The following is a 14,589-nucleotide window of genomic DNA, read 5'->3' on the forward strand; positions in this document are numbered from 1 at the left end:
AAATAAGGCTGCAGCAGCCTGCTAAATATATGTCCTTTCTTAGCAACACCTGCAAGGTTGTCACAATTCTGACCGGTAATTTGAAACGTTAAAAAGAACACGAGCTCATCTATCCAATTCATCCCCAGGTATACGATAACAAGGCACCCTTCCATTACAAAAAGAAACAGATGATTGTCTTTTCTGTTCCTTCTTCCCCACTAGAAGAAAAAGACATAAACAATGAGCATTTGAAAGGGGAGGGAGGGAGGAAACCCACACGACCATCCACATTCCATTTTAACTTTAAAATCAGCATAAACCTCATGCTCCCTCCAAAATCCATTTGACTGTATGTAAACATTCAAGGTCATTGTCTCCTGGGTTTTACAGCACTGGGGAAACACACACGAGAACCTCATATCCTTTCAGTTGCTCTATTCTTGTGATGGAAAGCAAGATAGGCAATGAACTGTAAGAGCCCAGGAGATGAGACTGCGCAACCAGACAATCCCCCAATTTCTTGAAATCAGAATTACTTTCTACCATTTACTCCCACATTCAAGTGTAAACACAAACAACAACAAATCTCCCCAAGACAGAGCATGATTTTCAACAGAACATTCCTTCAGCCCCAAACTCCTTTGAATAGAATGAATAGTTTGAAATAGCTATAAGCCTCTTCTTCCAGAGTGGGCCTTTATCTGTCAGATAAGGAGCAGCTGGTGTAGTGAAGTGCCCAAGGCTTTGTCAGAATTTCCTACCATCACAGGCTTGCCATCTTACTAAAAGAGATTCACAATTATCATCATTTCAAAGGATTTTAACGCAGAGAATTGAGCTAGCTGCAACTCCATTACAATAGGGCTATTAATTTGCCAGTTTATGTGCTAACAGCACATAAGAGATGAAGACAAAAGAATAAAACCGACTTGAATGATATCACATGCTGAAACCATTGACTGCAGTAAACCGTGATCTAGTCCCTCATGAAACAACTATACACACAGCCTAGAAGGTTTCCAGGCAACTGATTGTATTTTTTAAAGATTTATTTCAGTTGCCTTTAGCTAAGGCAAGCTGTCTTATGTATACTAAATAGTAATGAGTTCCTAGCTGAGATAAACCTCTAACACCCTGGCTGGACCAAGGAGGGCTATGGGAGTTTCACCCCTTGGCACAGATACTAATGTGTACAGGAATGAGTCTCACATGCTTTCGTTTTGAAGCTGGGTATCCTGAATTATTCAAGTCCTCTATGAATTTGAAGGCTTACAGGGAATGAGAAGCCTAAGAAAAAAATACACATTCAAACAATCATTTTGTTCACAAAAAGACAACTTGAAACAGTAGAGAAGTGCTATTTACCTAAAAGAAAAAGTATTTAAAAATGGTGAAAAAGCTTGGCTAAAGTTCTAGAAATATGAACAAAAGAGGGAGAAGGATGGAAAATTCTCATCTGCCACTTCCAGGAAGGTTGGTTGGTTGTTTTTAACAAGCTGCTTTTTACCCAGCACAAACGCTAGCTCCTCTAAGGAGCTCTATTGACAATATTTTTTTTTTATAGATGGACACTGAAGGCTAAAAGCAGATATCTAACTTATCTTCATAGTCCTGGGAATGCACTATGACAGAAAACTTTCTGCATCTTTCTTTCTACCACATATTCTCTGACCTACGTTATCCTACTAAAAGTTAGCATTCATTAAAAAAACAAAGCAAAACCAAAAAACATCGCCTCCAAACAGTCTTTAAATTCACTGAAGCTGCAGAAGCATCTCTAGGGACCCCTACAACATGTGCTACTGTTTCCATATACCTTTTCCCTTAGCAAGTAAGCCAGCTGTTTATCCATACCACTTGCTGAACACATTCAAGACACAGAATACTAACCAGTGTTTTTATTTTTGCATAAGTGATACCTGATCTATCATAAACCTCAAATTGTGGGGTCTTCCTCACTGCACTCAAGCAGTTTTGGTACAACGCAGGGCAGGGCAGATTTTCCTCAACATTTCCTCATAATGATTCCAAGTGTTTTTGTGTTTTAAGTCTGTATAGAAGAAGAATAAGGGATATTCAGCTTAGTGCCCACGGAGTCATACAAAGGTTCTCGTTTTCACTGTGTAGGGATTTACAAATGTCGTACTTGGTGCAACCTTTTCTTGTTTTTTAAATCTGTACTGAAACATCAAGTGTTTTCCCTGGTTCATTCCATCTCATTTTACATTTCACAGCAGCATTAGAGATGAAGGAAATTAAAGTCTCTTAGCAAATCCCAGTGACCTGATACAGGAGAGTATTCTTTCTGCATTGCTCTCTCAGATCATCTGAGAAGCAAGACAGGGAAAAAAGCATGTAAATTTTGATCGCGTGCACATCAGAGCAACAGAACTTACCTCCTTCACTTTCACCATTATATCATATTCTTTTCTTAGAAATTTTAAAGGTCGCCAAGAACAACACCCATGTAGTTGGGTATTTCCCACAAGACAGGATAGCTTCATACTTATTACAGAAGATAACCTTAAAACGAATTTTTAAAAAAGAAGGCTGGAAAACTGTATCTTTTACTTATACATTGCTGCTGATGTGACCAGTCAGAATCACACCAAGAAATTCCTGGACAGAAAACAAGTCAAAAATTGTGAGAAGATGGCAACGTGGAGAGGAGCTCTGTCTGTTAAAATCTGGGGGAGAATAACGGCATACACAAAAATACACAAAAGAACAGGAAAAACAGGTTTAAAAAGGCCTTTACCTAGAACCACGGACACGCAGCTACCTTAGGCAACCTCACAGAGTTTCTAAATACATTATTGGAAGTTGGTTCTGCTGACGAACATAGTGAAGTATGAGGCTTACAGGTAGCGGTCACTGGCCACCAACTGACCTGCAACCATGACAAACAAGACTGGCAGAGGTTCAGGACACTTCCTGGGGACTCAGACAGAGTTTTCTTTCTCAGGAAATTAACAATAAATTATTAGCAATAAAAACTGCTGAGGCACAGACTTAGAATTTGCACATCATGTTACGACACAGACAACACTTCAACGTAAGTGGACAACCAAAAAGTAAATGCTAAAAAAAATGCTATGCCTTCATTCTTCTTATGTTGCACCAGCACAAACTCAAATGAGGTTTCCTATGTGATATAACAAAACATAAAATATGCTGAAAGAGTCCTTCTCTCATATCCCAGTATTACTAAATAGGAACTTAAAGAACTCTTTGCCATTGTTAAAGAAATTAAAACGACAGAACATTTTATGTTTGAAGCTCTGAAGCCTGTATAGGTCTGCTCTATCTTACTGGCAGAAACGTACAGCTGCTGAAATGGATTCTCTGTATAACATGACTGTATACTGGGATTTTGCCTGAATCATCATGTATTACTGACTGCCATGAGATCTAATACCTACTGAAGTCTGGAGTACACCACTACTCCCAGCCTTCCTCTTCCACTCTGAATACTTGGCAATACTGTGCTCTGTGAATAAACACAATGAAAAGCTTGTTACTGTGCTGGAGGAAAATTAAATCTCCCACACATGGCAGCTAAGATCGAGCACACAGCACTTCTCTATTTTTGCTGCATGTATCCAAGTGCTTCATAATCCTATCTTAATCCCACTGGTCAACTGAATTTAGAACATTTAAAATCATTAATATTAACTACAGCCTACTCTTGCATCAGAGAAAATAAACATCCATTCTGACAAAACAGATCATTTCACTGTTCACAAAGACAGAAAAGAAACTCTCCACCTAATACACTCGCTGTGAGCAACGTTCTGTCACCATGTCTCCCACAAATCATATACGCGTAATATATGTTCTATTTACCAGTCACTTCATTGCTTTTGTTTTCATACTTTCCACCTACTATTAATTTCAATCCTCATCTGGATCACCTGAGATTGTGATGCTTTTTTGCATGAGTATTGGTAATTTATAAGCCAGTTTCTGAGTCTTGAGTCTTTTCATAGTAAACTGAATATCTGTAGACAAAATGCAAATTAACCTTATGTTAGAAAGGTTACTTTAGAAATTACTTAGAAACTTACTTTAGAAACTGCTTAGAAAGTATTATATTAATATAGTACAGGAGTGCAGGACTTTTAAAAAAAATATATCAAGAGGTTTCTGATATGAAATGCTTTCAACAGAAAGTGTCCTTGAAACCTATGGGAGAGAAAGATATATTCATAATCTACATGGATGCTGTAGGTAATATCTTTGTTTTCTTCCCCTTAAAGGGTTAAGAACTTAAGTCCTGCATCTGTGACAAAAAAAAAAAGTCAGGTTACACTGGTATTAAACTGAATTTGCTTATGAAAAACTAAACCAACCACATACTTAACTCTGTTTCTGTGTCCTGTATCTAAGGATGCTGACAAAACTCCTTTGTTGCCCTCTAATTTTATTGAGGGGATAGACCTATCACTTTTCACAGTGATAAATAAGCTCGTACTAGCTGCATTTTATTTTGCTTTTTTCTATGAATCTATTTGTCAGTCCTCAGAGCTCCCATTGGGATGCTACCACAAAAGCCACACAGGTTCTCTGATGAGCCCATCGCATCACAACATCCATGTAATTTAGGGAGTACCTACCATTGATCACATCTGGGCAACATCTATATGCAGATAGAGTTGTTCTGAATAAATCAAAACACTCTCAGAGCATCTATTGGCAGAGTTCCTGAATATGTTGCTATGCAAAGTGCAACAAGAAGCATGAGCTCTTATGCTTCACTAGGGGAAAGTTATAAATGCAGATTAGAGGATACTTTGAGGAAACACTGTTCTACTTTTGATGTAATGTAATATGTAATTATTAGTCCCCCATTTCTTCCTTCATTAGCACTGCAGATGAGCTACTTAGTTTTAGCTTGATCTTCTTGAGCTTGCTTACTTTTACTGGAGAATACTCCAGCTAGCTAGACACTAAATGTAACAGTTCTTATCTAACATGTAAATATATGTGTGCATGCATACATGTACATGTAAACACATCCTGCAACATGTAGTATTGCAGTACTAATAGAAGAATTTCTTGAAGCATTCCATGTAGTCCAGCCAGTACCCAGGATTGTTTTTGCTCATTAGCTAATTTCTTTAGCCTTATCACATTCTAAAAGAATAAATATACTATCTACCACACAATAGGCAGCTTGTACTCATGCTTAAAAACCAAAACAACTTCATATAAAGAGGCATGTGGGTGATATTCTCCTTCATGTCACAAACTATGCAGGTTGACAACAGCTTTTAATAAAACAAGAAGCTACACTCAATGACCTAATTCAAGTCTTCAGGGACTGCCAAATGAACTCTCTCTTCAGCTGCTGGATGTAAACTTCTGAGCATCAAGGTAGTTTTGTTTACTGAACCAGTCTTCACTTAATGGAAAGGATGAGCCAGACATAACATAACATTTCAAAAACACAATTAAAAGATACTTTTTTTTAATTAAATAACAGTTATAATTTTCTGCTCGTCTGTGGCAGAAACTCAGCACAAACTACTACATAGCTTTGAGATTACTCGACTGTAACCATGATCTAAAACTAATGCTTGGCATTGCCAGGAGGTTGTGGAGAGTGAGGAGGGGGAAACAAAACAAAACAAAAAGCCCCAGAGGTTGATTGCCATGCTCCAGATTTTATTGCAATCTACCCATGGCTGATTACATGTGACTACAAAACCGAGCCAGAACACACAGGTCTTCTTATCAGACATGTCACTCCACACATCAGCTGGCCTCTGGCTCCAACCTGGAGCCCCAAGGGAAAGCTCCTGATGTGCAGAGCTGTGAAACAACAGTGAAATGAAGGTAGCGTGGATTTTGCAGGGCTCCCAAAAGGACATGAAAGGTCTCTTTGCAGCAGGAAACAAATGAAGCACACTCTGAACAAGTGCAGAAAAGCAGAGTAAAACCTTTAGCCATTTCAAAACCAGGTACCAGATTAAAGACATGAGCTATCAACACTTACATTTCATTTGCTTGAAGATGGACTTGTTGGGCTCAAGCCAGTGCTGGAAAAGAACAGAGATCAGAGGTTAATACACAGCAGGTAACATCGCTGAAAGATGTACATGGAAACAAAAATAAAAAGAAGGATTTTGGTTTCAGTGGGGCACACACAAATTGAAAAAAGCATCCCCATGCTGTAATATTGTATCATTGTAATTGCACTGTATAAACGCAATTGATGTAACCACTGTCTATTAGCCGTTGTCAAAACAACAGAGTAAGACAAACATTAAAGCACACAGGCTCCACTGATTAGTTTGCAGCAGACACTTCAGTCTTAAACCTTCAGTCATTTTTTCCAGAAGAATCCTCATATTGGACTAAGTAGACAGACTATTCAGAAACTTTTACACCCTCTGCTCGCTAATGTTGTCTTGCACAGTCTTTATAACTAATGCATGTATAATTACTGTACTCTCAACTAATACCCTCAGAATCTTTCTAAGAACTGGAAATCTGAAAGAGAAGAGTGCGCTTTTCCATAAGGTACGACAGAGGTATGGAATGCTACCAGTCAGTTTACAGCTTTGCAGGAAAGGAATTGCAAGGGAAGAAAAATCTTCATGTTTTATTTCTCCTGGCAGATAAACTCAGATGCTTCTATGAAGAAAAACTAGGTTTGTATTTCAGTGAAGAGCCCTAGCACACCTCCTGCTAACACTATTAATAAGCTGAACCGTTCAGGAGGATATTTTGATTGACAGAAGAACATGCTGATATTCAAGTGCCACTTCTGACCACAGCCAGCAGCATTTGTACTAGGATTTTTCCTGTAAGCAAAAAATCTCTACACTAAAAGGAGACTTGTGCTGCAGAAGCAGCTGGTAAAAAAGCACACTGTTCAGCTTTAATAAGCATAATCAACATTGAAAGGCCTTGCACCAAAGCGTTCATTTTTAACCCTTTTCATTCAACTCCAGTTGAATGAATCCTCCAGTCTCCCACAAAAAGAAACCTTAGCATTTTCACAACCACATTTAATACTTAAAACATCTCACAACAGCTACAATTTTGCCTCATAACATATAGTAATTTTACTATGGAGAAGTGCAAGAGGAAGATATTTCCCAGAAACTGTGAATAGGCGACAGAAAATTACTATTTTTTAAATCATGGTGTCTCAAGAACTCAGTCAAATTCAGCTCTACCTGTAAACTCTTTTCCTTCTTGCAAAACAAATACCTTGGCAAGAACATTTCCAAATATCTGCAGCTTGTGTCCGGGCTGCTCAGAAACTCTTGCGTATGTTTAATGACAATACTGGAGATAGGCACTGCTACATGTTTCTGTTTGAAGCTTGCTTATCACAGCGAGGCTGATTTGGAACCCTGGTACGCAACAAACAGAAAAACACACATAAAAAACCCCACCCCACCCAGACCAAACAAAGAAAACACCACTTCTTCGTCTTCCTCCCTCTCTCCCCAGTGTATCTCATACCAAAGAACAGGATGTTTCGGGAAAAAAAAAGAAATAGAACTGAAAAAACAGTATCTACGTCACCGACTTACCAGAAATATCTAGCTTGCCTGACTCTTTCAGATCACAGAGATACAATATTGCTTTATTTTGCTCTGAAGAACAGTGAAGGAGTGGAGGGGAGTGTTCATAAAATGGTAAGGTAATTAAAGAAAGTTGCTAGTGCTTGCAGTACTTTATAGCTACATAATCCAGAATGAATTCACAGATAGGAACCCCGACAAGGCACACAGGTGTGCAAGTTTTTCTTCCTACCATATTCCCCCACTCACCCTTTCTCCACCAGGATCTAGATAGTCCTAGATGAGGAAGCAGGCAGCAAAGAGCAACTTGGACAGTCAGCAATGCTGTACTGTTCCCACGCAACTGAGAGTTGAGGTGTTTTTCCCACTATTTTCATCTAGCAGAAGCGCAACACATTTTGTTTGGTATTTTTTTCCTCTTTTTAAAAGGCCAGGCTGAAATATCAGCCCAGACAAGGCCAGGTTTTATGGTTATTTGAAAAAGTCAATCACCTATTCTAACAAAAAGTCAGAGGCAAAAAAGCAAATTTTCAAATATGAAACCTTTATAATTCACCACATGAATAACGAAAAAGGGCAAACTGGCCAGAACAACGAATCCAATTATCCTTTTTATTCAGTTAAGGGAGTTGAGAAGTGAATGGAGCAAGTAGTGAAGCATATCCCTGAGCATCCTATAAAACAGGCTATGCTCATGTGGATCAAATTCCTCACGCAGCACATCGAACCCCAGGAATACAGATTTAGCTAATATACCCGGATGCGAATGCTTGTTTCACTGGGACCCGACTTTCATGGGTTAAAAATGGACTGAAAAGAAACAGAACAATTTGGCAGGCTAGATTTTACCTGCCAGGTCAGGGAACCAAGACGCAGTTTTTAGAAGCTCACATTTCTGTGGTGACCTTCTGATGGTGGAAGGTTACCAACACGCAGGCAATTCAGCTGAATCTTCTAGAAAATTGAGCAATTACTTCATAATTTGTGGAGATTTTCAAAGACAGGGCAATTAGGTGCCTAATGCTGTGTCAGTGGAAGATAAACACCTAGTAGTTGCTAGTACCTCTGAAAATAGCCATCCCTATATTTGTTTGCGTATTTCAGTTTGAGTTTTAAGAAAGATTTTCCCCTGAGTACTTATCTTTCAGCCTTACAGCCTTAACTATTAATAATTAATAACTGTGCCTTGTCTGTACTATCGAGTATTCAGGCTATATTTATTCCAAGATTAATTAGCTGTTATAGCTAGGACCAGATTAAGGTTTCTGTAAATTCATCCAAGGGTTTCTTCAGCAATTTTCTATCCAAAGGGGTTTGACTGTGCAAAATGTTTCTTCCACATATCAAAAAAAAAAAAAATTTTTTTTTACAATTTTCCTGAATTAAAATAATCAGTTGAAAAAGGAAGCTCTAATATCTCATTTTGAGTTAGCCTGTCAGGCTAAATTTTGGAAATATTTAAAAATCTTCAGTTACAATATTGCTCTACTCTGCGCCACGCTACCTTGTAGAAACAGACTTTAGGTGTCTCAAATTCTAACACCTCATTAGACAAATAAAACAAACAAGCAAAGTAGTCAGAAATGACCCTGGAAGCAAAGGCCAGAAGCCAGAACTCCTCTCCCTCCAGTGAAGTGTGCAAGCCAGCAAATTAAAAAGAAAAAAAAAATCAAATCATGTTACACAGCTTTTTTGGCCTCATGAATTCCACACTGTTGTTGTCCATACAGCTTGCTTTAGCTGGATGATGGCAAGTGCCCTCAGCTCAGTTTAGCTTTATACATGATGGCTCAAAACAGCAATCAGAGGCCATTCCTGCAGAGGCTTAGCCTCCCTCTTCCTTGAGGGCATGCCAGCAGTATGGTCATGACGTAACAGACAGGAGAAGACTTTGATCCTACCTAATTCAGCTATTAGGTATTACTGAGGAGCCTGTGAGGAGATTCAGGTTCAGTGCTGCCCACTTCTAATCTCTTCTGCCCAAAGAGGTTGGATGGGAGGTGGGTATCAAGACAGCCTGCCCAGAAGTCCTGGCAGAAGCTAAAGGCAGAGCTAAAGATACTTAGAGACCTTGAAGAGCAAACATGCAGATATTCAGCGAGTTTTGGTGCTTGAAGTGTCAGTGGTGAGTAAGCAAAGTATTTTGGATATAAAATATGCTTAAAATTGCTTTCTGGATCTGCCCTTCAGTAATTACGAGTCTCTCTGACTAAGGCTTCATTGAGACAGCATGCTGTGTTTTGAACTGGAACAGTTTTTACTTTGTAAATACAGCCCTCACCTCTGCTCAACATTTAAGTGGCACTGAGTAGTCATTAGTGAGGCCAGGTGTGCGCTTGCTTACCCACAAATGCCGAGCAGCTGAGGTGTTACGAACTTCCACAGCAAAAGCTCAGGAGGCGCAAGGACACCACACAAGGGTAAAAGCACCATCTTAGAAAGCTTATTACTAAACTCTGCAAACGCTGATGTGCTTCTATCAAAGACCCTTCAGCCCACAAACTGCTTCAAATGAAGTCATTCCCTGAGAAGCTCAGACAGGACTGAGTTTGGTCTCAGTATAGCATAGGGGCATGGGTTTTAAACTGAGAAGGTAAGAGGACACCGTGTCCCATGTGTATTCTCACAGCCTTTGTCAAGTGTAATTATAATCCCTGTACTGCTCTTCCTCCACATTGTAACAGCCACAGCCACTCTGCAGTGCAAAGATGTGTGCTCCAATCTCGTTTTCCTCTTCCTGTGGACTCCTGCATTAGACTGGCATAAAAGAAAGTTAAGCTCCTAAGGCACTGCTAGGCCAAAATGAGGTGCTTGGGACTTGACCATAAACCCAATGAACTTGGTGAAAAAACTCCCTCCTCCTTCAACAGAACAGGCTTTTGAATCAGACCCCTTGTTTGCAAGAGGAGCAAGAATGAAGAGGCAATCATGAGTGGCCCAACACCATGGATATTGAAATCACCCTCGGCAAGCAATAGTCAGTCAAGTGCTCAGATGTGCACATATTAAAACAGAGTTAGAAGAATTTGCAGATGTCACAAGAATATTCTGGCCAGGCAAGGATTTTTTTTTTTTTTTTTTTTTGGAGACTTTTGTTTTAAGGAACAGAACAGAACAGGAAAATGCAGAGATGCACTGAAACATGCTGGAGGAGTAATAAAAGTTAACTTTATTTGAACCTCAACCCTATATTAATCTTTAAAATAAATACCTCAAATTCCTCACCTTCTTCTTGAAAGAAAAGCAAATCTAAATCAATCTGCTTTAGCCCCAAGGCAGCATCTTCCACCTGGTCACTGCCTGCCAAAAGTCAGACTCAGACAACAGTGACAGTACCCAAGGCTAACGGAGAGTTCAGAGAGGGGAATTAATTGGATGCCCACTCTCTATCCACACAACAGATGCCAAATGACAATGGCAGCTGCATGTCTCCTTATTTATGCTCAAGGGCTAACACCATTTTTTTGTGCCTTGAAGAACCTCTTAGTACAACAAGGATATTAACATTATGCTGTTGCAGTAAAGAAGCTGTTCCTCCCTACTGCTCTCAGAATTAGGGCAACAGCCCTGGTTAGTGGTATGTTATTCCAGGAGAGGCAATGTACATCAGCTGTCAGGGAAGTTAACCTGGTTCAGAAATAATGCCCCATGCTGGAGCACAAGCAGCAGTGGTATAATTCTAGGCTGGGATTTATTACACAGATTTCCAAATTCTCATTCCATTTTACACTGAAAGAGTCAGAGACCCTCCAGTGATGTAAGTCAACGTAGTTCAACTGATCCATAACCTCTACGCCCCTAAAATCTCTGTATATTCATGCATGCATGACCTGCCAAACTTTCTCAACCAACAGCTTCACAACTGATGGAAGAATCATCTGGATCCTTATTAAAATAGCCTGCACAATCATTTGGTTTGCAAGGTTAGTAATCTTCACATAAACTAATTCAGTTAGTAGCATTAATGCTGAATTAAATGTGTATATTTATACTACTGTTCATCGATTTCAAATTTTGCTTATTACATAAAAACACCTCTACTGGCAAAAGTAAATAAATATCCATTTAGCTCAGTACTCTGTCCCTGAAAGTGTCCTGAAGCAAATGCTTAGAGAAAGACTGCAAGAACAGAACTAGTGAAGAACAATAATTCCCATTGCATCCACTGGGCTTTTTGCAACAGCCTCTATTACAATTTGTTAGTCTTTGTAGATTTTCACCAATCTGTCTAAACATTTATTTTTTGAAAACATTCTCTGATTTTTTCTGGTATCTCCAACAATGAATTATACAACTATGCGCAGTATTCAAAAAAAAAAGTACTTGTTTGCTTTACATCAACTGCTTTGTAATTTCGTTAGGTGCCTTTTAGTTGTGTACTAAGAATTTCTTAGTAATTTTTCCCTAGTCACCATCTCCAAGCCATTTGATATCATATCTTCTCTTTCTCTATTACCTCTTTTCCCAGCTGAATTATCCACATTCACATTCTATATCATCCTCATAGCTTTCTTTCTTCCTTTTCTAGTTCTACTGTAGCTTTTTGAAATAGCATGATCCAAATCGCACACACTACACATGGTCACACCAAGACTTTGTGCAAATGCACATCATTTTTGTGATAATGCTGTAAAGGAGGACAGATTCATAGATACAAAGAAGCATTAAAACTTTAATTAGCCTATGGGCTCAGTCAGTCTGGTGTTTGGTCTGTAATACTTCTGCTCAGCCCCTTCAAAGAGATTGCAGAACTACAAAATAGCTCTCCTTCTGTAGCTGTACAGAGCCTAACAAGACATTAAGCATACCCATAGCTCTGTTAAGCTGAGGTAGGAAATTTTCTGTTGTCTCTTTCTGACAACCTTCACGGTACCCACATGGGACCAAGCGTGCATTTTGAAGAACAGGTGTTAAATAGCTGTTGCTGCTAAAACAGAGATCAGCTGCACTCCAGACTTGCTGACCCTCTCAAGAGGTCTCTCTGATGAGATACGGCTGTACATTTTGTGTACATATCCCATTAAAAACAGAACTGCTACTCCACGATAAAGAAATCCATGAGTCACCAACAGAAGGTTGCAATTTCCTTTGTTAGTAAATACTGAGATGCTGCTGAACTACTTCTGTTATAGGATTAAGCAAACACTGTCCAGTTCCATTGTAAATGACAAAGTCGAGAATGCAAAGAGACTCTATGACAGCCTTAATATGAAGGCTATATGAATATTTAACCTGCCAAAACTATCTGTCTGTAGGGGGGCCTACCTTTTTTGAGTGCTTCTGAACTTGAAAGCACAAAGAGAAGCAGAGTTGTGACAGTCCTCTTGGGGCGGGCAGGCAGGCGACTATCAGATCAGCAGTGCACAATGTTGTCTTTCTAGCAGCGCACAGAGCCGGGCTCTGTGCTCTGGGGAAGTCAGGAAATCCCAGTGTACTCATACCCCATTCAGGATCTGCCACACAGTGGGAGTGTATTCACACTGCAGTTTCAGGGATGTAAAAGCTTTGTTTGCACACTGCCAGGCATAGCTGTGTGTAACTAAAACTACCACAGACAGCGCTGCTCCCAGACAACCCTGTGGCATATCCAAATGAAAAAGGACCTTAATACTTCAGGGTGATTACAGTCTTAAACATTTCTATAGCAACAGCTGAGATCTCACAAATGTTTCTGGGTCCTACAAAGTCATCTTCGCTTCCAATCTACTCAAGCTCCAAAGTGTTTCTGTGCAACTACCACCTCGTATGTTCTAACCCAAAAGCATAATCACAAGCCCATACTCCAATCATTATAAGAAACCTGGTATTTTCATCTTTAAGTCTCTGCTACGATGCCCTCCTGAAGAGATTTCAGGAATGAATTTCACCACACTACCATGTCCCTTCAGCACAATCCTCCACTGTCCTCAGCACTGGTGGCCTCCCTCAACAAGGAATCCTCTCTCTAGTGAGAGATGCCAAACAGTGTTATTTCATCCCATTTCCATCTCCCACCAGCTCAAAGAATGGGAGAAAAGGCTCTCAGTCAACCTGGGCTTTCTGGCACAGAATTAGCCATGCTGCATTTCCTCAAGAGTGAGAGTGTAATAACTGGCTTCAATTATTTTAGGATCTCTTGTGAGATCTACTGGTCAAAAAAAAAAAAAAAAAAATCAGTCTACCAATAAATTGTTCCTTGAGTAGCAGAATTAGTGAAACCTCTTCCAGGTATGCTTCTTGTTTGAAACCACTTTTTCTTAAAAAAGGACAAGCTCCAAATAAAAGTTCCTGGGTGCTCACAGTATCTCCCTCCCAACTCTCTCTAGATTCCCTATGGGCTGGGTTTGCCCTGCAGTGTTTCCCTCAGTGAAAAGACTAATAGGATTTTTTCCCCGATGTGGTAGCCTGTTTTCATGAAACCTTACAGAAACTTAATATTTGAGACCTCTACCCTCGGTCAAATTTCATTGAAACTGATTTCAGATGTTATTACAGAAGGGAGTTGGGGGGAATGACAGTGTGATTGATATGCCTAGTTTCCTCAGGAATCCAAGTTAAAACCTCAACAGTTAATAAAATATGAATACAAAGAATTCACTTGCTCCCAGTATAGTACAGTTACACGTAAAAAAGCATACTTTTAGCAAAAGTGTATTATTTGTGAAGCTACCATATGGCTCAATTTCCCCAAAGGAACATCCAAACGTGAAGCTGGAAGATAAAATAGCACATATCATGTAGAATTTAGAGTCTTCAAATTCAAGTTGTATTTGAGGCCATTGTCATTTTTCTCCTCCTGTTTATCCAAAGATAGATAGAAAGCAATCATGCTGCATTCCATTATGAACGTCTTCCAGAGTTTCTTTTTGGTGTGACGTGGAAAACTCTGGGAAATTTTCTAAAAGGTTTAGGCATGCCTAAAATATATCCATACATGTTTACTTATGCAGAAGGAAAGAATCAATAGAAAAGGTGGGGAAAAAAAAAAGACTATACCTTATGACTTACTTGAAAAATAATTTATAAAAATCATAGCTGTTTCCCACCACTGAGAATACTTCAAAATTTTCTTTCAACCTAAGACAAT

At 39.3% G+C, this 14,589-nt stretch overlaps 1 protein-coding gene across 2 annotated transcripts in view; it reads right to left on the reverse strand.

Annotated features, from left to right (window-relative positions):
- The window catches only part of LOC112978800 (FERM domain-containing protein 3), a 146,602-nt gene that overhangs the window by 64,106 nt on the left and 67,907 nt on the right, over positions 1-14,589 (reverse strand). For both annotated transcript variants that reach the window (XM_026092531.2, XM_064500986.1), the window contains one exon: positions 5,981-6,023. In XM_026092531.2, coding sequence (XP_025948316.2) covers positions 5,981-6,023 — 43 coding nt within the window. The remainder of the gene's footprint in view (positions 1-5,980; positions 6,024-14,589) is intronic.

The sequence above is a fragment of the Dromaius novaehollandiae genome, chromosome W (genome assembly GCF_036370855.1).
Source record: "Dromaius novaehollandiae isolate bDroNov1 chromosome W, bDroNov1.hap1, whole genome shotgun sequence".
Lineage (NCBI taxonomy): Eukaryota > Metazoa > Chordata > Aves > Casuariiformes > Dromaiidae > Dromaius > Dromaius novaehollandiae.